Here is a 25,229-nt window from a genome sequence, read left to right on the forward strand (position 1 = left end):
GTGCTTGAGATCCAGCAGTATGATGTTTTGGAGCAGCTGTGAATGACCATCACAGCTCTGAGTTCACTGCATACTTAAACCCTTGTCCACTGACACTAAACACACACACATGCACACACACTTTCCCAGCAGCTGCATCCTCCTCTGACGGAGAAAAGAAACAGAGGGACCTCGACTTTGTGGACAGAATGGAGAATTTCGAGGCTTAATGAGCAGAGTTCACTCCAGCCGTCCTCCTCTGTTGCTCCCTCTGCTCTTTCCCGGCTCTTTCTGCTGCCCGAGTGTTTAGTTTCATCGATAGGCAAAAAAAAAAAAAATCCCAGGGGTCTTTCTGTGCGACGTGGGAGAGAGAGAAGTGTATGAGTGTGTTTTCGGTGCAGAAGGAGTGAGATAATTGGGCAGTGCGTATTCTTTCGTTCTTTCTCTCACGCTCACATCGTTTTTCCAGAGATCTTGGATGTTCCAAACAGATGCGAGCACGCTCATTGTGGTTTTGACATGCACGGAAGGGAGAAAGCATTTAGAGAAGTAGAAGCTGAGGCGCAGGTTCTGATAAGTCTGAGGTTATAATGTACATAAAGAACACTCAAAAAATAACTTTTTGAATGAACATAAAAAAATCATGCAAAGAATTCCCACATAATTAAATTGCTTTATTTTAGCATTATGCAATTCTGTTATTCCAACTTAATGTGCTTGAGTTGGACTAACTTGATTAATTAATGATGAATCAACTGTTTTACTACAGTTGAGTCCAACTTAATTTAATTGAGTTGATCCAACCCATGCAAATTACGTTAGTGCGACAAAAATGCTTAATTGTAATAGAAAGCCATGTGGAAATCCTTTCCATGATTATTTAAAGAGTTATGTTTTTTTGGAGTGTTCAACAAATTCTAGAGTCTGGTTAACATAAAATGTTAATGGATTTATAATAACTTCCACTCCATCCATCCTCTTATCTTTACCATGGTAGCAGGGAGGCTGGGGCCTATCCCAGATGTGATTGGGTGAGAGTCAGAGTACAGGACAGGTCGCCAGTCTATCACAGAGAGACAGACAACTTGCAGACATTTGCATTCATAGGTATTCACAGGTATTTTGGAAACACCAATTAACCTAAACCTAATTACTGCATGACCAGAGAGAACCCACTGCAAACTTGGCCAGATTGGAGATTTGAACCCAAGACCTTCTTCCTGTGGTTTGAACTCTTGTGTGATCTTGTGAATTTTGTGAGTCCAGGCAACTAACCACTCTTACTACATTGCATCATCTCATCTCAACAAGAATAAATTAAGTTGCTGACTGTCATGCGGATCCTACATGATTTAATTACGTTCACCACAGAAACATGGAATTATTTAGTTCACATTACAAGTTTGAATTTTGTAAATGTAACAATCACCCAATTTCATTTTTTTGAGTGAAAGAAAGACGAGCTTCTGGTAATAATTCCCACTTAGTTTTCAGTTCTACGTTTGCTAAACCCCAGAATGCTCTTATGTTTTTCATCTCAGATATTTTGCTTTCTCCTTAAATCTGGTGGCCTTATGGGACAGAGATGTAGAAAGCAGGCACAGAGCAACAGATACGATACTGATGAAGTATGAAATAGAGGAGTTGGGGTGGAGGTGGGCTGCAAAGTGGCTTGCAGATAGATGAGGACCTGTAGGGAGAACTGTTCATGTACCACAGGGAAGTGACCTGAATGCAGACTCTCAGAAGCTGAGCTGTTGCCTTTAAATACTTTAAATGCTTCCCCCTGTGTGAAATTTGCCAGTTAGATCAGTAGAAGGTAGCTGAGTCATCACCTGATGTGACTGGCTTGGAGACTGGCTGGTGCAAAAGCACATCACATTTCAGATGGCACAAAGGCGAATTCACACAGGTTTGTTTTGAAGTTGTTCCCTGTGCTTTGTGCACAAAACTGTTCCATATATTTATTTTTCAAAGTGTGGAAATATAAACCGTCCTAATGGAAGATGAGGTCCTCAGCACCTTTGAGCTGCCAGGTCCTCCTGCAGACCACCTCCTGCATGCAGATGGAGACTTCCTTTGGAGAGCGGCGCGTACATTTGACCCCGCTGGGAAGAAAGCATGCATTACAGGTCTGTCTTTACAGTCACGTATGAAAGGATCTCCCTCCCAGTGCAAGCTCTCCCAGCACTGTCAGATGTGGTTGGAGCAGAGCGTGTTTCCTGTTCACCTCAGGTCTCGCAGCGGGATCCTCGCTGCGCAGACGCTCGCTGCGCTGTCACCACTGATAGCACGCCGTTTAGCTGACATTCAGGGAAAAGCCTTCATGTTCCTGTGCTGCCCTGCTTCCCTGGGAGCTTCACTGCTAACAGTGATGTGGTATTCCTGCTCTGCACTTCTTAGACATGAAGGTTGTCATTGTGGTGGCGGTGGTATTTTTTCTGTGGGTGCGCTCTTCCTTTGGACCGTGGAGGCTTTTCAGTTCGTCCTTGCTTGCGATCCAGCTCCTTTTCTTTAACTTTAATTAACTTCTCTGATGGATCATCTCGAATCACTTCATCACTTGTAGTTTTTGGAAAAGGGAGCGTAATTATTCATATATGCAAAAATGTGACGTTATGACCTTGATGAGCTATTTGGGACAAGACTTAAATGAGCCTCCTTTGAACACATGTATGCTTTCAGTCATTTGTGTGAGTACAACACGATTTCCTGTAAACACAAAGATTTTAATCTGACAGTATCTTAACTTCCTGTTCCTGTCCTGCTTGAAGTTCTTTTTATGTGAAATTGGTACAGAAGGGATTTTTTTTACATGTTAAATAATAATAATATGTATATTGTTGTTAGTCCCCGTAGGGAAATTACTCCTCTGCATTTAACCCATTCACCCAGTGAAGCAGTGGGCAGCCACCAATGCAGCACCCGGGGAGCAGTGTGTAGGGACGGTACCTTGCTCAGGGGTATCTCAGGGTAGCCGTTGAGTGAAGTCGAACCCCCAACCTTCCGATCATGGGGCAACCACCCTACCTACTGAGCTATCCCTGCCCTATATTTATATTTGAACCAAAAATCCTCTATTTGCCTTCATACTTCTGTCCTGCTTTTCATGAAGATTTACAGTCAATCAGCAGCAGCTCTGGTATGAAAACAGTGAAGATGTTGGACTTCTCTTCTTTTGAGTTTGCGAGGAGACAAACCCATGCAAATATTTTGAGAGAAATAAATGCAGAGCCGCTACAGCCAGCTGCCTCTCCAGAGAGTCTCTCATTCTTTGGGCAGATTCTGGCTTCACAAACTTGGACTGCAGCTGGAAACTGTAACAGTTTATGCTCACCACTTTCATCCTCTAGTGTTCTTTTCACTTGTCGCACACGTTGGTTTGCGCACTTATATAAATTGTGTTGATGTCACAGCATGTGTGTGTGAGCAGTGACCAACAGGCTGAACATAGCTGCAGCATATGTGCACTACAGTAGCATGTGAAGCAGAACAAGACTGTGGGACGAGAGGCTGAGTGGAGAGGCAGCTGGATGATGCTGGACGACCTGGTGACCCTGCTGTTAGGAGAAAGAAACAAGATGAAGATGGCCAGGGCTAGTTTCACAATATGGACAAAGTGATTGCCATCCAGTAAATTGGTTGGCCAATCGTCTTTTACGCTTGTGTGTAAACATTTTTTAAAAATTAGTCACTAATTAGTGTTCATGTGGTTTAGGAGAGGCCTGACTTAGCAGAAAATCTTTGTACCCAGCACATTTGAGCTGCTCTGACTGCATAACCGAGATGAGGGTGTGGTTGTTGAAATAAAGTAAACACGTTTTTATGAGATGTTTTCAACAGAGTGAAGTAAATGTCCTTATTTAACTGGGCTTTAAAAGAGCGGCTCGTCATCGCTTTCTTTGTGCGGCTTCTGTTTTTTTCAGACTTCGAGGGCATCTTGTGTTTTTTTGTTGCCCCTGCAGCTTGTTGCTGCTCTCGCTCCAGCTGGTCCTGCTGAAGGAGGCACATTCCCAGACCCCCACAAAGCCCCGGGGCGTTAGGGTCACAGTAGAAGGCGGGTCGGGGGTGGATTCCCCAGAGACGGAGGGTTGGGGGTAGATTGGTGGTGACAACAAAGAGCAGAGGATGGGGGGAGAGGGAGTGGCAGCAAACATCAACACTGACTCTGTCTGCACGCACAACAAACCAGTTGGCAGGAAATAAACAATGGGTTTGCACGCACTGGTGAAACCTCCATGCAAGAGACGAGATGTTTGTTTAAAGGGTCTTGTTGTTTGATATGTTTGGGTTTTATCTATCAAGCCCACAGTCTGCAGACGTGTCACACTGCTCTGCTTCTAATGTTCAGGCTACTACGCTTCAGTGTTTCTGAGAATCTGCAGCAGAAGGATTACCAAAGACTAAATGTCTCGTTTGACATTTTTAAGCCTTGTAAAGGTAGTGGAACAAGCTCTGAACACAGTATTTTGGTATCACCTTTCTAAGGTAAAAGCTTCTTAACCATCTCAGATTTTCTTAAAAATTCAAAACCAACACGAAGGATCGGGCGAAGAGTTAGCACCGCCTCTTCATATTCACTTTTTACCTATACGCCATTCCCAAATGGAAACTGGGTCTCTTCCTTTGTCTCAAACTCTCCGCTTTATGTTCTGCTTCCTCTGGTTCACCTGATCTGTCTCTCTTCTCGACCTCTTGCCCTCTTTGTATGCTTTTCTCTCTCACACTCTCTGAAGCTGAAAATTGAATCTGAACCCAACACTCGAGGGACGGGACTCTTTCAAGGTGAGACAAAGACACGAAGAGAGGGAGAGAGAGAAGAGGACAAAGTGGGTGGGTGTGGAAAAAAAAGAGTGGAGAGCTCAGCTGAAAGTTAAACAGTGATGAGGAATATTAGTGGAATAAGAAACGATGGAGAGCGCCGAAAAATCACGATATTGTCAGGAGATGAAAAAGTGACTTCTTTAAATCACATGCCTGGACGTGTCGTCTCTCTTTGGTATGATAGTAAATATCTTTAAGAGAATGAACATCATCGCTGTAAATGTGCTGTTATCTAAAGAGATAACAGTTGGAGTTTCCATTCAGGCCCACAGATGAAGAAAGTTCCAAATACAAAGGTTATCAAATCAATAAATCTACCCAGAATCTAGATATGAGCCGGCGTCATACGCGTATCACAAACAGCCCACTAACAGGACTGCAGAGTGGCTAAATTTACAAAGGAAGATAAAACTATCAAGTGAAAGAAGTGTGAAGAGGTTAAATACGGAGCCCCGCAAGGGACATTGGAGAAAAAAAATTAAAGATGAACTTTTGCGAGATCTTGCAAAATAGGCCGAATCCTTCCGAGGCCGCCAGCTCAATGCTGACCAGGTGGTCGAGGCACGATGTGCCCAGAGTGCGGTGTTCCCTCTGGCTCTAGTGGGCCTCGACCTCCCGGTCATCTTCGAGCAGGTGGGTAACAGACGTCTCTGAAGACTTTTGCAAATATGTGATGTCTTGATAAACCGAGCAGATATTTGAAGTTTACACTTTCTGTAACCCAGAAAGAGTAATATTAAAACTAACTAGTTGCAGCCAATGTTGTAAACTGGAATTGGCTGGGCCGCGCTATGAATTCTTGGATAGGTTGGGCCACAAAGGATACACCCCACCCATCCATCAAATTCGGGGAAATGAAGGATGCATTTGAAGCAGCCTTCAAATTGAGACAGCCTTCGTCGCCTGGCTGTGAAGTCATCGGCCTTCAGATGCACCCTGTGAAGGATGCGGCCTATTTTGTGAGATCTCTCAAAACCTTTGTGAGATCTCGCAGAAGTCCCTCACAGGGCTCCGTAGTTAAACACATAAATCAGGCTGAAAACAAGACCACTGCTGCAGACAAAAAGCACTTTATGAACCTGTGTGAATTTTAAATGCTCTGCTCAGTAAACGTGAAAAAGAGCTAAAGAGCTGAAAAAATTCCGACTGTGTCAGGCAACAGGACATCGGCATCATTTTTTAATTGCTTGCAGCCAATAAGATAATAGCAGAAATCAAGCAGCTTCCAGGAATCCCGATTTCTTACTGATGCTATTCAGGAGAAACAGGCAGACTTTTTATTATCTCTTAAAACCGCAGGAAATCAAACACAGGTGAAACTGATGAGGGTGGACAGACAATCACAAAGGAGGGAAGGAAACAAAAGCAGAAAGTGAAAACACATGTGACACGTGAGAACGTAACCTTCAAAGTAAAACACAAACACAGCAATGTGACAGGAGTGCCCTGAGTCAGTGTTAAAACCATTTTTGTTTACCCCGTCCCGTCAGTGCATTAGCATATGTTTGCAAAGGCTGTTGCATAAAAATGTCTGACTTGAAACTGCTGTTCCAGTTGTGCAACACCGCCGCGTTTAAAGCTCACTAATCCTCGAGAAACAGACCGAAGAAAGCCGAGTTAGTGTCCTGCAGAGTGTCAGCTTGTTTTCTGTGCAGAAGGAAGTCCAGGGAAAGTGAGATGAAGAAGCTGGAAGGGTCAGAGCTCAGCTTTTCTCTCTCAGTTGTTGTTGTGAAACTCTGCGTGTCGAGTTACTGTTACTGGGAGGCCTCCGGGGGGGCATCACTCACCGCCTGTGCACACACATATAGGAAAGCATGTGAAGGCATCAGTAAATATTTATGTCCCTGCTGCTTCTCGGGGAGTTTTTTAGCCTTAAAGTGTGAGTTCACCCCTAAATTTGAATTCTCCTCTGTCCTGTAGTGCTGTGAATTTCCCCCCCGAAAAAACAACGTCGCTGTCCAGAAACCGTGAATCTCGTTGCATGTAGGAACTGTTTTCTTTCTACTGAACTACACCCAGCAGACAGAGGTATCCGTCTGACCATGACGAGAGGCTGAAGATTAAAGAGCTGAACTGTTGGTAGCTGCACGCTTCTTTTGTTTGGCGCATGTAGACGGAAAGAAAACAGGGGTCCAGTTCAGTGACAACCAAATCTCAGTGCGACATAAAGGATTATTATGAAGTGTGAATAATGCAAACTCAAGCGAGTCCAAGAATAAAAATAAGAAGCAGGGAATGAACATAATGGGGTCTACTTTAATGTTCAGGAGCTCGTTTTATTTATTCAGCCTAGGTAGTCGCCCTAATCTCAGTGTTAAGATTACAAAAGCTGGCGCAAGTTTGCAGTTTGGCTGGAAAAAGAGAAAGCAAAGAAGGATGAAAGAAGAAAAAGTGACAGCAGAGGAAGAGACGGCATCAGACAGCAGGAGGGTGAGAAATCAGGATGAAGTAATGAACAAAACAAGAAACAAGAACAGAAAGTGTGAAAGTGATGACAAAAGTCGAGACGAAATAAAGCGCATGAAGCAGGTTTGTCTTATCATCTCAACCGCTTCCTCTTTGTGTCTCGTTTCGGTTTTATTGCTGTGAGAATGTGCCACAATCCGGTCTCGGTGCGACCTTTCCAAGTGTGTCAATTTGAATTTTTCCATCCCTGTCTTCATAAAGACTCCGGAGGTGTTCATCAGTCTCGCCAGCCCTGAGCCCCGCTCGAGGGCGCTCGGGGGGCCATTTGAGGATGATGAATGGAGAAGTGGAGCTACGAGGTCGAGGAATATTTTTCGAGAAGTTGTTAAAATTGCAGTAGTTTCGGCTCATTTGCTTCTGGCCGGGTTCAGGTTGGGTTCAAACTGGGACACGTCACATTTGAAAGATGGGGAAGAAATCTTCGTCGTCCTTTTAACGGGTGGAGGAAAGTTAAAAAGGATGATGTCACAATGTTTCGGTGCACATCTGATTTAAGAGGGTCTGGGGGAGCAGGGGGAGCCCAGGATGATACTGGATGTGCATCGCGCTGTATGCTAGATGCTTGCTAAGCTCTGCTGAGGAGTCCTTATTTAGATTTAGTCCAAGCAAAATGTGCCAGACTTTAAGAACTAAGAATAACGATCTTTACACCGCTGCCAGCGAATGTGATTTCATCCATTCTGGTTTATCTGGCTTTCATAGAATTAGAAATATGTACATTTGAACACAGAATAAAACCTTCCCACATGTAACGTACTGCATTATTTCAACCCTCGAGTGACTGAGCTGTTTTACGGACTAAAATAAGGTTTAGATTTTATATGGGAAAACTTTTAGTTAATGTTTCTGTATGTGGTTATCACACTGTTTCCTTTATCTATGACAGATACTCCAAAGGATGTAAAAAAAACATCTCATGTCTCACTTTATTTTCTCACACTTACCTGGGTCAAGCCAGTCAAGCGCATGCCTCTTTCCTCCTCTCCGGCTCCTCTGGAAGGACACCGAGGTGTTCACAAGCCAGTCGAGAGGTGCGATCTCTCCAGCGTGTCCTCGGTCCGCCCTGTGGTCATGTCCTAGTTGGACATTCCTGAAATACCTCATCTGGGAGGCATGCTGGTCTCCCAATTCAGTTTGGTCCTGGGTTGATGGGCTAGCCAATGTATGCTTCAAAGAACTCCTATGATGATGAGAACAAGAAGTGAGGAAAGCTCAGCTGAACCGGGGATACCGTGCAGCCAGGCCTGGGGGATGGGCTCATTCAAGGGGCACTTGGCGGCCGACCGTAATCCACAGTGTACGAACGAGCCACGTGTGTTTGTCCAATCTTAGCTGCTTAAACTGGCTGTATTTATTGTAAACGACAAAAAAAAATCCAGTTTAGAAAGTTATTTGTTACTTTCAAGAGTCTGTTTCAAACTAAATCTGAACATCTGGTTTGCAGATGTGGATATTTTAAATATTTTGTCCAAAAACACTTGAAATGATGCCTTTTGAAGCAGCAAACCTCACTCCTCTCAGTCTGTTTGAGTTCAGTGAAGAAAATCACAAAATAATCATTGGAAGTGTAAATTTACAATATAATCAAAGCCTACAGAACAGAAAACATACATATATTTCACACTACTTGTTTCACCAATGACCCAACGCGACTGCCTTTGGGTTTTCATGATTTCAAGTCACAGCAGCATCTAAGGATTTTAATTACTGATAAACTGTTGCTGCATAGACAGCAGTGAAAAATGCCCACTGTGGTTTCAGTGACCCAGTGTGTATTTAAATTCTGTCAGTGACCCAGGGCCTGTCAGCTTTCTGTCATTTATAAAGCTGATAAGGAAGGACGCCTGTGTCTCCAGGGTTTTCTGTGACTCGCAAGGTGTTTGAAATGTCACGACTTCCTCCAGCTGACTGGTTCGGCTTCAGGCTCAGTTGGTAGCGTGAAAGCCTTGTAGCTGCAAACAGCAGAGATCTTTAGGTTGCTGGTTTGAGTTCGGCTTCAATGATGTTGGTTTTTCACACACAGCGCTGAAGCATTTGGGCTGAAAGACAAACCCCGAGTCTAAGGATGGTAACTGGTGACAGAAGAAGAGTCAGTGTTGTTTACAGTTGTAGTTTATGTTTATGGCAGCGGGTCACAGTCACGGGGTTTTAATTAATGCTGTCATATTTATTATTTAACCCAATTATTCATCTTCTTGAAATGTGCACTTTTATTATGCAGTAAACGGAACTAAGAAACATTTTAAGATGCTAGTGAGTGTTTTGACTGTAACAGTCATTTACATCAGAAGACGGGTTTAAATGTGTGGACAGGCAGTTTGTCTCCTTCGATAGCTCAGTTGGTAGAGCGGAGGACTGTAGGTGGAAACAGCAGAGATCCTTAGGTCGCTGGTTCAAATCCGGCTCGAAGGAAGCTGTTTGATTTTCACATACACTACCAAAAGGTAATCATTTTGGGTGCTCGTGTTCGATGAACTGATTGTTCTGAAGGTAGCAGAACGACTTCCAAACAGTTTGTAAACAAAGAACCAAAAACAGTTAAAATCCTTCCACAGCTTCACCTACAGAAACTCGGTGAGTTTGACTTATTTTACACAGATCTCGTCTTCGCTCAGGCTCCACTAAATCGTGAATGAGTTTACAGGGGCAAAAATCACAGAGCTGTAATGTGATGTGGTGCGCTTGATTTGTAATACAAGACAAACTGAGAGCTTAAGAGCAAAAATAAATGCAAAAAAGGTTTCTATTTATAATCCTTAGTCCTGAATACACATAAAAATCTATTTTACTGCTCAAAACCCCGTAAAAAGTAGAATTTAGGATCACTTGGATGTTTTCTGGAAACACAATAAATACAGATCACTAAGGAAATGTACGCGTTCAGAGTTTTCCTGCACAGAGGAATTTGGGACCAAAGAAAAATCACGTACGCTGTAATAATCATGTAGGTAAAGAGTGACTCGTGGAGTCTGTGAGACAGGGTCAAGCTTTCTAAGCAGATTATTAAAGTGTGGCTGATACGAGAAGTGTGAAGAGGAAGTGTCGGCTCATCCCAGACTTTCTCGCATGGACGAGAAGTGAGAGCGGCATAAAGCATGACCCGACCCTAACATGTGTGTGCCTGCTGGTCAGTCTGCAATGATGTGTGTGTGTGTGTGTGTGTGTGTGTGTGTGTGTGTGTGTGTGTGTGTGTGTGTGTGTGTGTGTGTGTGTGTGTTTGAATGCAGGGAGGGGTCAGTGGTAAAGACAGAGAGGGAGAACAATAAAGACCAGATGGCCAGTTTCTTTCTCCACCTGCTTCAGGCCTCTTTGTGCTCCCTGAGCTCTGTAATATTCACACGTTTTCCTTATTTACTTTTGCTGTTGGGTCTGCACCACACACACACACACACACACACACGCACACACACACACACACACACACACACACACACACACACACGCAATATGCATTCTCTTGGCTTCATTTAACAACTCATTATGTTGCAGTTTTCTTTTTCTTCGAAGCAGAAATCCAGGAATCGGCTACACCCAAAACACGCTTCGCTTGATTTCAAACGTGAGCGACAAGCGAAAGCAGCCGAGCGCCGCGTGCTGATCCGACTCTGACAGATGGATGATTTGGGAGAGGTGTGGTACTATAAGAGCGAGGAGAGGGACTGCGGCTATGAAGCTTTCCCCATACGACACACGGACAGACACACACATGCTCGTTCCTACAGCTGTAACTGCTTTAATCAGACCCTTTTATGGAGGACACCCAGCATACCTACAGTAAACACACGAGTACACAAACACCCACGCCCAGTTTCTCCTGACTGACTGAGAAAACCAGTATGAAGGGAGGGCCTGAAATTCATATTTGAGAAACAGGGAGAATTCCTCCCTCACATGCATCCCACGGGGGGATTTTCCAGCCTGCTGTGTTATTGGGGTTAAGGCGGGCAAGATGACTGCTGGAGGTTTAAGCAGCTGACTAGTAACCTGCACATTGTTGGTTTGAATCCCTGTTTAGATGTTTGGGTCTCTTTGATTACTGTTTCCTCCACAAACGGAATGATGTGCAGGTGAAGGCCACAGATAATTGCTCTCTCCTTTCTCCCGACTACACTTTTCTCTAGTTTTCTGGTTTGTAAGTGTGCTTGGCACTACTGGTAGCATGAGACGGTGCCTGCAGGTCATTCACAGGTCATCGCCAGTGACCTCCCAGACCTCAGAGGGGTAACGTAACAGGAATGGCCAGTGGCTATAGCGCCTTCCGAGCAGATTCCTCGTCAGCTGATGTAGATTTACATTTTTAGCCGGAGGTCCACGTCTGCCTTGTACTTCTCTGCTGTCTGTATTTGCTGAAACAGGAGACGAAGCTCGCTGAGACAGCATGTCAGGTGTTGTCCAGGTCAGATGTCAGTCCACCTGTCCAGCTGTTTGGTTAAATTTACTGCATTATAAGTGCTCAGTTTGCAGGAGCTGCTGAAAGCACTGACTCCTCTGTACAGGCTCTGTAGGGAGGAGACAGTCTGTGTGTTTTGTTTATGAAGTTGCAGATATAAAATGTTGTGCCAGCTCTAAAATTCTGGCCTTACAACAATCCCCATTCTCTCCACTCACGTTACCTTTCTTTATTGAATATCCAATATTCTAATTTTCTCATGTAAAATATGCTAAACACAACCTCTATGAATGGAGCTGATTAGCTTCACATTTATGCAACCTAACTTGAAGCCATAGCTGGCGACCTGCCTCGATTATGTCAGAGTTTTGGAAAGGCTTTGCCAGAAGAACTGGGTTGGACTGGTTCTTCTGGATCAGTCATGTCATGGCTGATATCCAGTCAGTTTAGTCATGTACTGCACAATTATTTTATATGTTACGCCCTGATTAAGAGACTGGCCAGGCTGATGTTTCCACAGATACTAGCTTACTGTTATTTGTGTATGTGACAGCCTGTAAACAAGTCCATAAGGTTCCAGCTGAGCGTTTTCACTGTCGCCATCGTGGTGTTTTGAAACTGGAAGTGTGGAGTGGATCTGACTGAGAGGCTGAAGAACAGCTCATTGGCTAACGACTTCCGGTTAACAAGCGTTGTCCTCCTTTGTGACTCGTAAAAAGGCCAAAATTAACTTAATTAAAAACAAAAAAAGACTGGAAAGTGCTAACTGAGCTCAGAGCTGAGGGCCTTTTTTCCACTGAAAAACATTATGGTTTCCTGCTGGCCATTAAATATAAAGTGCTTAATTTTTCCGATCTGGAAGCTACGTCCATCTTTTGTAATGCGACTAAAGTCTAACCTTAGTGGTTCGCTGGCCACCGACTGGATGTTGATGAGTTATGGAACTGGTTTGTTTTTAGTTGTCATGCAGCTGTCGAAGTAAAATAAGTCCTGGAAAGTTCAGATGTTCTCAAGCTTAGTGAATATTTACAAAGCTATTAACTGTTTTTGCGCATCCAAGGCAACCTTGACTTACCAGGTGGATGTTCGCATCAGTTGAACAACTGGTCTTTAACCTGCCAGCTTCCCAGTAACAATAACAGTAATAATGGATTGCATTTATATAGCACTTTTCTAGACACTCAGAGCACTTTAAAATTGCACTATTCATTCACTCCCACATTCACACACTGGTGGAGGCAAACCACAGTTGTAGCTAGGGCTGCCACAAACAATTATTTTGATAGTCGACTAGTCACAGATTATTTTTGCGATTAGTCGACTAATCAGATCATCATCCATTGGACGTAAAACATACAGCTTATTGCACCAGCAGCATCTGCTCTTATATAACTATCATTAGCTTACAGCTTTAAGTGTTTAAGGTCTGTGCTAACTAAAAATAAAGACAAGATGAGAGTTTATTAAATTTTAATGAAATTTGCAGATTGTTTCGATGAAGTTTTATAAACTCCTTGTGTCTGTGAAGGTTCTCAGTCATCCAGGTCATCGTAGTCAAAGGAGCTTGCAAAGAAAAGCGTCTGGACTTCTTTAAGTTGCTTGAAGAAGTTTCACCTCTCATCCAAAAAGCTTCTTCTCCGTGCTATCTTACGGAGCCCCGCAGGGGACATGGGAGAAAAAAAATTAAGACGGACTTTTGCGAGAACTCGCAAAACAAACTCGGGATCTTGCAAAACTTTTGCGAGATCTCTCAAAAGTTGAATTCCAACAATGGCGGCAGCTACTTAGTTGTAATATTACTCTTTCTGGGTCACAAAATACACTTTTAAGATATTTTGAGGCGTGAATGTAGCTGTGTAAACGTCAGATACCTGCTCGGTTTACAAGACATCACATATTTGCAAAAGTGCTCCGACGTTTTCGGAGATCTAACACCCACTAGCTCGAAGCTAACAGGAGGTCGAGACCTACTACAGCCGGGAGGAACACCGCTTTCCCGGCACATCGTGCCTCGACCTCCCGGTCGGCTTCGAGCTGGCGGCTTCCGAAGAATGCGGCTAAAACTTTTGCGAGATCCCGAGTTTGTTTTGCGAGATCTCACAAAAGTTTTTGCGAGATCTCGCAAAAGTCTGTCGTAATTTTTTTTTTCTCCCATGTCCCCTGCGGGGCTCCGTACTATCTAAACTCCTTGCTATCTAAAATATAACGGGACACCGGAGTATATTCTCGAGCATCTCATACTTCTGATAATCAGCTGTCTGCTTGACGTTTATTCAGCTGTGTAAAAACTAAAACTTTAATCTCAGCCAAACCGATTCACTCAGGAACAAATATGCACAATGTTTTGACCGTAAGAAGTAGCTAAACAAATCATTTGATGCTGTCTGTATTTGGAACCTTATTAAAAGAAAATTCATAACAATGTGTCCCGAGACTGTAACATGTGCTGTAGGTTTTAACTTGGCTGTTGCTAGTTTACTGTTAGCTGTTGGTACACAGTTCTTCTTTTAAACCTTTTTAAGTAATAATCGCTGTAAATGCGTAATTAAGATTATGTTTTCTATGAACAACATTGGATATGAAGATGCTCCCAGATCGGACGAGACTCGGACGTCAGGAAACATTAGGGCCGCAGTGCAAAAAAGGGCTCATGTGACTTTCGCAGTTATCTGGAAATGAGCTGTCAAGGCCGTGTGATATGCAGGAAAAGATCGGTATGCACTCGGAAACCTTTCAGATGTTGATACTGTGTTCAGAAACAAAGGGCAGCTCGTCTTCTCTGTGATAAGACCTTGGCCTGCTGAGTGGGAGTCCAGCACAGATTAAGCTGTAACTACACACAAAGTACACAGATGCAGTACAGCGAATCCTTTTCCCACAATGCCTCCTCCTCCTGCTTTCGTGTACAGAGTGTGGTGTTCTGTGTAGGTATGCACTAATCCAGTATTTTGATCAGAGATCAGATTTGAATCAGCGATCTGGTTTGAGCATCAGTGACAACAAGCCGATCTGTTCAGAACAGCCCTGATCTGTCCTGTGTTTACTTTGAGTGCATTAGCGGTGGGGGATCTAATGGCGGTAGCTATGTCTGTACTTGCTAAAGGGTTCGTATTATATGTGTTTTTGGTGTTTTCTGGGTTTGACGCAGCTCTAACCACAAAGGAACGGCTGCTTGAGCGTTTTGCAGGTTCTTCTCACCAGAAAACACCAACAAGTCGTGACTGAACTTTAAATTCTCGCTCTCATCTTGGTCGGGGTCATACCTCACATTAAGACCTTTTTGGATCTCTCTGCCTCTAAATTTAGGAAATGTCTGGCCAGATTTCACATTTTGCTGTCACGGTGGGTGAACATCACGAAGGACAGACAGCCCTTCTCCTCGGACAGACAGACAGCGGCGAGGGTCGGCCTCAGTCTGCCGTTTGTCTCAGGCTGAATGAACTTGTTCTCTCTGCAGTTCGAAAGAGAGAAATTACGTTTCTCATGGTAATCAGCAGGTCAAGTGCTCCCTGCTGTGCTGTCCATTCAACAGAGTGTGAAGGAGGAGGAGGGAAAGCACCGTTTCTCCTCTCTCCCACACACTGACGATGTTCTTGTGAACTCCTGCACATCTCCAGGCACAAAGCAGAGTTTGATATCTCAGTTCGATCATTCGCCCTGTCTCTGTTTCTTCACCTCCTTTGGTGTTTTTTTAGGTTTGTGTGCTTATGCCACTCTGCCAGTATAACCTCTTTATAACAGCCTCTCACACATATGCCCTCCTGCTCTTGCCCTGGCTTTGACTGAATAGCCCGTTCCCCTGGAGACGGTGGTAGTTTCTGGTTGGTTGGCTTAGGGAGCCTCCTGCCATCCCTCGGCCCCACGGGGAGACAGAGAAACACTGTTCTGAGTATTTCTTGTGGTATTTAAAAAAATCTTTTGACTGTTTAGCAGACTGTCAGCGCTGTGTTAGACTGAAAGTGAAAACGCAGCAATACGAGCATGTGATTGTCAGAAGAGGACTCTCCCGTCCCCTTTGTGGAGCTGTTGTGGTGGAAACTCATCGAAGTATTTTAATGAAAATCATGCATGCAGCTCGAGAGGCTGCATCATGGAGCCATCAGTTGTTGCCCTTTTCAGTTCCTCTCAGTGTCTCCGCTCTTTCTGCAGGCATGCTGCCTATTAATGGGAAATTAGATTATTATTCACTTAGGGGTGGCCGATCAGGCCACAAGATCATATCTCTCGGGGTGGAATCGGGATACATCTAAATCAATCCTCCCCACAGATTTAGTTCAGCTCATGTGATCAGACTCGAGGCAAATCGCTCTGCTTTCTCTTTTCACTTTTTTTCATATCTTTATTGGAGTTTTCATGACTTTCTTTGTTGGGTTTTGGGTCTGCTGTGCTGTTCTGTTTACAACAACAGTTACTCCTCCGAGATGTGCAGAGTCTCCTAAGTGTTTTACAACCATCTGTGCTGACCGTTAGTTCGTGTGAGGTTGAAAAGTTAGGGCAGTTCATTAAAATTAAGATTTTCTACGATGTAAATACCTTCAGATTTCTAACTCAGGCAAATATGAAATATGTTAAAGCGTGATTATTTATTGCCAGTGGTTGTTGAGATTGACTAAATCATATAATTGTGTTTGTGTTACTTGTGTTAGAAACTCCGCCTCTATTAGTCGCCCACCGTGAAACACCCGCACAGGAGCAGCACGGCCAGAAGTGAAGCAAAGTAAATCTAAGACAAGTGACCGGCTCTGTTGGCTTTGAGGGTTTTGGTTTTTTTAATTTTTGCAAAGACATTTATAAAAATCGAATATTTCATATGAACTTAGCAACCTCATTTTTCTCTCACGTATCCGAGCCTTTCTCACCCACAGACACGTTTTTGTTTTCTGTCTTTTTACATTTACGAGCTTGCATACATGTTCTCATTCATTTCAATTGACCTCCTAAATGTGATGTTAATTGACGAGGTGAGGTTCAACATGCCACCCACGCCCATTACCAGTCATGACTCACCTGTCAGTGGAGCCAGAATCCAGGAAAAGGTCACCAACATGTAGCCACACACCTGATATTTAGACTGTAGTATTGATATTTTAACCTTTGCCTCCCTCACCCAGACCACCATACTCCAGTTCTTCTGGTGGGTCACCAAGGTTTTCCTGCTCCAGCTGAGAGACATTATTAATCCAGTGTGTCCTGGTCTGCCCTCACTCGGACATGCCTCGCCTAGGAGGCCTGAGATCTGTGATCTCATAATTCCTGTAGCTTTGTTTTGCCTTTGGTTGCTTCTTTACTCACAAGTGATCATCACAGCAGGTAGCACAGATTTGACCCTCCTGATCCAAAGGGATTTGCATCTCCTGGATCGAACAGAGGTTCTTACGTGGACATTTAAACTCTGCATCTCTGCGGGGCATCTTTACTTAGCTGTCCTCAGGACAAAGAGGCTGAAATTGACCCAGAGTTTTGTTTGTGTCTTTTAGGAACCATCCGTCCGGTACGGAGGAGTTTTTATGATCCAGCCTCGGGCCCGGGTCAAGGTTGGCAGTGGGAGTGGGAAAACGACGCAGGCACATGGACGCCGTATGACATGGAGGTGGCCATCGCCATCGAGAGCGCCCACAGTCGTCAGCAGCCCTGCCTCGACCTGACGCCGCTCGGCTTCTGCTACCTCATTGATTTTCAGAACATGACGCAGGTTTGTTCATGTGCACCCTGAACCTTTCTTGCAGGATGCGATCTTTATTTCTTTATTTCTGAAAATTCATTTTTCTGTCTTCCTGCAGGTGAACAGACAGAGCCAGAGGTGTCGGAGGATCCAGCGGCGTGCTGACATGGCTTACCCCATAGTGTCCGGTCCGCTCCCTGTACCTAAAGGAGGAGGTGTAGGTGCGAGCGGAGGCCTGACTGGGGCCTTGCTGGGCGTTGGGGTGTCAGGAGCCAGCATGGGGGTCGGAAGCTCTGTCTACCCTAATGGAGGATTGCCAGCCACAGCATTAGGCCAGCCTTGTTCTTGCCAGCAGTGCATGCTGGTCCTCAGTGTGAAGGCCAATACAGGAGGAGGAATACAGACTCTGGGAAGACGATCTTTAACCATGCAGCGACCCAAGAACTCAGCGCCACCCCCCTCTAAATCACTAAGTCCATCGAAATCAGCCACCCTGGGACGGGGACAGCAGCAGAACGCCAACTCCAGCTACTATCAGACGCTGCCGCACGGCCTCGCCATCTCCAAGAACACCGCCTCCCAGAGGCTGAACGCCCAGCTCTTCGCTCAGTCTCTCGCCGCCCTCACCGCTGGCACCTCCTCCATGGGGATCTCCGTGTCTTCCAGCAGGCCGCCTCCGCCGTCGCTCCCGCCACCTCAGCCCCCCACATCCAACCCGAACCCTCCGTCCGTTCCACCCAAGCATTCCTCATCTTCAGCCAGCGACTCGGTGCCAACCGCCACTCTGATCACCCCTGCCAGCAGCGTAACCACGCCTCCTTCTCCTGTGCCAACTCCATCACCGGTGGTGATGAAGCCGCAGCGGTCAGCATCATCCGCAGCGACAGTGTGCCACGCGCCTTTACCGCAGCGATCAAGCTTAGCCGGCCTGAGCAGACCGGCGTTGCAGAGGATTGCCATGGCTCAGTCCAGAGCGCTCATAGCTTCAGGGTGAGTGAACGAAACACACGCAGACGGTTTGTTTTGAACTTTAGCATTTTGTTTGTGTGGAGCCAGAAGTGACCAAAATTGTACAAGAGGGTGGAACATCAAATCATGGCTCTAGTATCCAGGTGAAGAGTTAAAATCACCCATCGTACAGCTGATGAAGGAAGAAACTATCCAAAGACACCAACATGTGTTTTGGAGCAGGTGGGCAGACTGCAGCAAACTAAAACAGGGACAAAGAGTTTGTTTGTGTGCACCACATTCATAGAGCTGAGAGGCATTTAGCATGTGAAGGTCGTCTTTATTTCATTTGAATACACAACAGAAGGCTGATTTGGCGTTATATTATAATCTTCTGACTCTCATGCACCCTTATTTCTGTCCAAGTGACCTTTAAACCTGCTGTTAAGTGTTATTAGGATGGCTTTGTTGTCTGAAAATACTTTTTCTGGTGGGTCTGTATTTTTAAAATGGCCAACAATCGCCTTCAGCCAGTTTCAGAAGTTTTGCAGCCTTAATTGTAGCAGCATTTCCTCTTATTTATAATAGTTTTCATCGTTCAACAAAAATCTGTATTGCTTTTGGCCTTGTGGTGAACTGCAGTTTTCCCCTTTGGCTGTAGCTCAAGTAGACAGTTACATGAAAACCAGCTATAGGAAATAATCTCAAACAAAAAAAAGAGGCTTTAAAAATGTGCAGGATGTTTTCTGAACATGTGTGGATAGAGGAAAAGGGATAAAAACGCTGTGCAGTCCTACTTAAAGAGAGAAACCTGCTGTGAACATGTTTATTTGTGCTATAAAGTTGGACTTTTTAACAGTCTGTGGGGAGGAACTGCAGCTTTTCAAGCTGAACCACTAAAATTAGCAGCAGTAAGCATAGCTTAGCTCCCTAAAACTGCTCTTTCCTGCTGTTTCTCAAGTCAAATTTGGGCTACAGCTGGTCTGTTCGTCTCAGCAGACTGGCTCAGCATCTCTTTTATTCGATGTTAACTGCATGTAGTTACACAGGATCAGTATGTGTTTACATTTTAAACAAAGTCTGTCTGTATCTCATACTCATGAATTTCCCACATTGCGCAGTCTTAATGCAGTCAAATATGTACAGACTTGCACAATGAAGTGCTCTCGTTGACAGTTTGCACTCTTGCATGTTCAAACATGCACTAACGTTGTTACAGATATGCACGCCTGAGTAAGAGCTGCTAAATATTTACACACACACACACACACTCTGTTTGTAATGAGTCGTGTGAGACTCTGAGTGGCTCTTTTCAGAGGTGGGATTCAGAGCTGTCTCTCTGTTAATAGTTTAGTTTCAGTATCTTAGATTTGTTTGCTCAAAACGGCCTAACTATTTTTCCCTCCTTGCAGTGGCTGACTTATAAACAGGCAGCGGTGAAAAAGAATGAGATTTGCTGTCTGGGACGTGCCTGGTGGCTTTCTTAGAAGTCTGAAAATCATATTTTTGATGGGGTTAAAGCTACAGATACTATTTAGTTTGGATTCTAGTAAAAACATATACAATGTCGAAGATTGATGTAGCTTCCAGATCTGTAAAGTGACAGAGGTGCCTTAACTCTGCATTCCTTTGAAAGGCCACCAGGGGGCGATCCCTGCGGTCACAGAAAGACTTCAGTCCTGTAGAAGTCTGTGGGAAACCGGGCCTCATCTTCCTCCCTTTGTGACCTCAGTAGACACTTTCCTGATGTTTTCTGGCCTCAGGTGTTAGTATCAGGTCATACTGAATTAAACACAAAGATCATTTCGTAAATGATGGTCCTTATCGAGTAGCGTTTACACAGGAGGCAATTTCCTCATCACATATCGCTTTGTTGCTGGCGGTGATTCCAGGTAACCTAGGTAACCCTATACTTGATTTACTATAGTGTCATATGTCAGTTAACAGAATCATCTGCTGTCATTGGTTGGCATTTTCATGGCTCACCTTCAAATAGAGAAATGTTTAAGGCAGGACCCGCCCACTACATGTCACTAACTGGTTATTACACCTGTCGTTGCTGCATGTTGTTGACTTTCCATGGTCTCTGCTGCTGGTCACATCCTGTATGGATGCCCTTTTGGAGTCTGGAATGTGTGTGCGGTTTCATATGCAGTTTTCAAAACACCCTTCATAACGAGACTTGGCTAACGCTTTGGGGTCTGTGGTAAAACATGAGTAAAATCTATATTTCCACACTAGAAATAGTCGTGTAGAATACTCGTTTATCTTATTTGAATATCCAATAAATGTTGCGCTGATGGTGCATGCAAGATCACGGTTTCAGAAAATGTAATAAAGAAGTATAATTAGAGTTTTAGACCCAACAGTAAAATAAAATACAAATAAACCAACCAGCCTCACCAAATGAATTCTGGGGTCCTTGAAATTTGAGATTTAAACCTGTTAATAGTAATGGCGGTAAATATAAACAGATAAATGCTGATAAAAAGTAAAATCAAGACCAGACTGGAGATCCAAAAGGTTAACCTGACCTTGGAACTGTTTACTTGCATTCCTGTAAACTGTGTGTCCGAGTCAAATAAATAAAATTCAGCCGAGCGTTGTGCATGTCGTCCATCTGTGAGGCGGCATCTGGAGAGCAGAGGAGAGGACGGACGAGGGAGCGTGGAGGCCGTGGGTCAGCGGCCAAAAACAAATAAATAAATAAATAGGTAACAGCTTCATGGTCGCCGAAACGGTCTGAGCACAGAGGAAACGAATCAAACGCAGCAAAGACAATCCAGAAAGCCTTGTTTACACTGACGCTCAAACTGCTGCTGGATTCATTCTGAGGCTCTTTTTTCTCTGAGAGAGAAAACTGAGTGTTCACACAGCTGAAGGTCAGTCATTTTAAGCAAGAGAGCCAATGAAGACGCATTTAAAGCTCAAAGACGTCACGGTGATATTTTCTCGTGCATTGACTAACTACAAGAAAAGCCAGCAAGTGCTGACCGTTAACTTCAGACAAATTCCTCCTTCTTCATTTTCCTGAACTTCAGACTGCCACGGCTCAGTTTCCTTTTGGTTTTCATGATTTCATTTTGATCTTCTGATGCTTTACCGACTGTATTTGATTCACCTTTGCTTTACATATTCACTTATGTTCAGCTGTTGGGCCTGAAAAAAGAACATGGTAAATAAGTCTGTTTTAAATCTCGTAACCTTGTGTTAAACTTAATTACCAAACCATCATTTAAGATTACAGAAAAAGAAACGAAAGAAAAAACCTGATGTTATAACCAATCCCAGAAGGTTTATCCCGCCTACAGAACTATCTGATTGGTTTTATGGCACAAGTCAAAGCCAATTAGCCGATTATGGTGAGTTAAGGCAGCGTCAGCAGTATCGGCTACCTGTAGCTTCAGGATGTGAAAAGTGATGCCGACATGGGAGCGACTTACACTTGCACTATTTCACCCTGCAGGGGGCGACTGTTGAGCATACTACTCATTAAATAAATAAAATGCTCAAATGTGGCGGATATTTAATAAATCACGATCATGTTTGAGTCAAAAGGACATGCAGAGGGCCGACTGAGTCCACCTCCAGTAGTTGCAGAAGCAGCATTTTTGGGAAATGTGTTGCTCTTTCACCCACGTAGACTGATTTCAATCAGTTTACAGTTACAATCAGTCTTCAGTACTGCAGCAGAGAAAAACTAAACCACAACTTTCCATGGTGTCACTCAGCAGTGACTAAAGCTTGAAACCAGTAGTTGTGTCACTCCTTTCTCAGGAAAAAGCCTTCCCCTGCACAGGAAGTGGTGCGTTTTCAGATCAACAAACAGGAATCTTACAGACTTTCAAACTGAAATCAGGCTCAGACAGTTTGAGATGTAGATTTTGATTTCTTCTCCTCCCCCCATCCGTCTCCTCCCTCCTTGCCTGTCGCGTCTCGGTGGTCGGGGGCCCCTTGGACCCTCATTGTTGGTCTCCACAGTAACCTTTGTTGGATTATCCAAGCCTGGACTGCATTAGCAGCACAATACCGAGCCTCTGCTGGGTTTCACTTCTTCTCCTCCTTCCCCCTCTCTCTCATCTCAGCTCTATTCCCTTTCCTCATATATGAATACCTTTCTCTTCATTGCAAGGAGCTGCTTTTGCTCTGCTTTTTGAGCTATTTTAAGCCTGACTTCACTTTTTTCACACTGGGTGGATATGGTGGAATAACCCCCAGTATAGCTGCTGAAGAAGCTGAAGCTTCATATTCAGTCATTCTAGGTGGAGGAGAGGCAGACAGTGTTTGCTTATAACCCCCCAAATGACAGTGATCAAGGGTGTGTGTGTGTGTGTGTGTGTGTGTGTGTGTGTGTGTGTGTGTGTGTGTGTGTGTGTGTGTGGACAGCCTCTGTCTCAGACAGCGACTGAGACAAGGAGGGGAGGGGAGTCCATGACAAAGAAACGAGTCAGCAAACTGTCAAAAGATTGATCACACAGTGCTGCAAGAAATCAGGCCAACCAAACACACACACACACACACACACACACACACACAGGCGCTCCGCTGCCCGGCTGTGAAGGCATTTAACACACACACAGTAAAAGTAAATATTGACGGACCTAACAGGAGCTGCAGTGCAGAATGTCTTATCTCTCTCTCCAGAGGGAGATTGTGGGAAAACAGGACAAAGGGAGTGATTGAGTTGGGGGGGGGGGCTGCACAGACTCAGCATACTGAGGAAAAATGAAGCCAAAGTCGGGGGTGAGACAAGGACGGGGACAAAGGGGCAACACCTGTTTAGCTCACCAACAGGTTGCAGTTTTGAGCTTGAGCGGCCTGTAGGGGGAGCTGTAAGCACAGACAGGCTGAGCTCAGTCTCATCTGGTGCTTTTCACACACTCACACAAATGATAGAGGTTTTTATTTGGTCATTATCTGCAGGTTTGGGGGGGGGGGGTGAAAATAACAACAAACCCAACCATTAAAAAAAGCAAATTATCGATTAAAAAAAGTCCTAAAGATGAACAAATAACGACGGAGCAACATGGAGAGAACAGGATGGTGTGACTGTGCACACGCCGCGCCCTGAGTGATGTTTAATAATAATAATAATAATGTGTATGTGTTAGTCCCCATAGGGAAATAGTTCCTCTGCATTTAACCCATTCACCCAGTGAAGCAGTGGGCAGCCACCAATGCAGCGCCCGGGGAGCAGTGTGTAGGGACGGTACCTTGCTCAGGGGTACCTCAGGGTAGCCGTTCAGTAGAGTTGAACCCCCGACCTTCCGATCATGGGGCCACCACTCTACCTACTGAGCTATCCCTGCCCCCTTTTTTTTTTTTTTTTTTTAAATAATGTTTGTGACCTCACGGTGATGTCACGGTGACCAGGCTCCAGTCATCGGTGTCGTGTTTCACCGTGTCCATTAAACTGCGATCAGATTAACCATAAATTATTCATCACCAATCAGAAACACTCGGTTATGTTATTTTATATGAATTACAATGTATCCGTTTCTTTCTAAAACTAGAAAAGTGAAGTAATATTGTTCCTGGACAATTAAAAAGATTTCTTTTCTTATTAGTTTACTATATTTCTCATAGGTTTTCTCATAAATTTGCAATTTCTTGCTAATAAATTTGTTTTTTTCCTTATTATTGTTTTTCTTTTATCCCTTATTTTTCCAGCATTTTTTCTCACACATTTAGAAATGTCTTGTATTAAATTTACAAATTTCTTCTTGTAAATTGGCAAATTTTTCTTTTCTAATTTGATTTTTTTTCTCTTAAATTAATATTGAAACATGGTACCAGGAACAAAAGTCTGCTCACATTTGCCTTAATCAATCTTTCAGCTGCAGGAGAAAGTTGAACCTCGAGGAGTGACGAGTGAGCCGAGACAGACCAAACATGTCTGCGTTATACATTTACACCAATTACAGAGTTAAACTCGGGGCAGCTCCGACAGCCTCTTTAGAACATTCACATAACTTCATCATGAATATTTCTGAACCTCTGATCGAGCCTGCCATTATTCATTCAGCACATGCCCCTCCTTCTCCCAGCATGCATTTAAAATGTCGCACAACCCGTCCAGCACTTTCTGTCACATCAATTTTTTTTTAAAGCAGAGGAAGCCTGCTCGGGTGTGTGTGTCTGTAAGTGAGTGTGTTATTGTCTGCTGTCTAAATCAGTCCAGCTGATGACCATCTGGGCCCGAGGGGAGCGGGAGGAGCAGCGGCGGAGGGATGGAGGGATGGAGGTGAAACAAAGCCGAGGGAGGGTGTGATCTGGTGGGAAGCAGGCGGAGGGGAGGAGGGCGGTTTGAGGTCGTGGGGGGTCAAGAGACTCGTCTCTTACATCCACTTTCCCCCCCAGGCGCACACTCGGTTTTTTCTTTTTGAAAAGTCTCTTTCTTTGCTGCTCGTATTTCCATCGGCGCTCACGGGCTTCCTGCGTCTGCCCGATTCCTTCCTCCTCTCCCAGGAGAGTGGACTTAGATGGAGATGAAGATAATATTAGTTCTGTTTTTATTCATAATTATGATGTACCTGTTGTTGGGCTGATACCAACACAGAGATGTGATGAGCTCTTCAACACGCAGCATTTTAGAGAGTTTTCCAGGACACACACAGCTCTCTGAGTACCCTCCTAAGTACAGAGGTGTCTGCAGAAAGAAGAGAGATTTTCCTTTGAATTACAGTTCAGTGAAATTCCCTTTAAGGAAGAAGTGTGACCCTTCAAGATAAAGCTGAGATTTTTCCTTCAGGAGATGCAGTGTGGAATAAAGGCAGTCAGCACATCAGTGGGGCAGCTGGAAAGTGTGTTAAGTTGAAGTCCACGAGGCTTATCCAGGATCCGACTGTCACTCTCTCCTCCTGCTAACACAGCAGCTTATTAAATATTAATAGATCCCGTGAGAAGCAACCAGCGATTAGCGCCCGCGTGTGTGTGTGTGTGTGTGTGTGTGTGTGTGTG

At 44.3% G+C, this 25,229-nt stretch overlaps 1 protein-coding gene and 1 non-coding gene across 3 annotated transcripts in view; both read left to right on the plus strand.

Moving 5' to 3' along the window:
• LOC102205369 (E3 ubiquitin-protein ligase DTX1-like) overlaps positions 1-25,229 on the plus strand; it is a 40,557-nt gene that overhangs the window by 6,873 nt on the left and 8,455 nt on the right. For both annotated transcript variants that reach the window (XM_005746008.2, XM_005746009.2), the window contains exons 3-4: positions 17,137-17,351; positions 17,440-18,311. In XM_005746008.2, coding sequence (XP_005746065.1) covers positions 17,137-17,351; positions 17,440-18,311 — 1,087 coding nt within the window. The remainder of the gene's footprint in view (positions 1-17,136; positions 17,352-17,439; positions 18,312-25,229) is intronic.
• trnay-gua (transfer RNA tyrosine (anticodon GUA)) lies at positions 9,594-9,681 on the plus strand. The gene is given in 2 exon segments: positions 9,594-9,630; positions 9,646-9,681. It is a non-coding gene; the product is annotated as a tRNA-Tyr (tRNA).

This window comes from Pundamilia nyererei, unplaced genomic scaffold (genome assembly GCF_000239375.1).
Source record: "Pundamilia nyererei isolate P.nyererei 1_Seehausen unplaced genomic scaffold, PunNye1.0 scaffold00171, whole genome shotgun sequence".
Classification (NCBI taxonomy): domain Eukaryota; kingdom Metazoa; phylum Chordata; class Actinopteri; order Cichliformes; family Cichlidae; genus Pundamilia; species Pundamilia nyererei.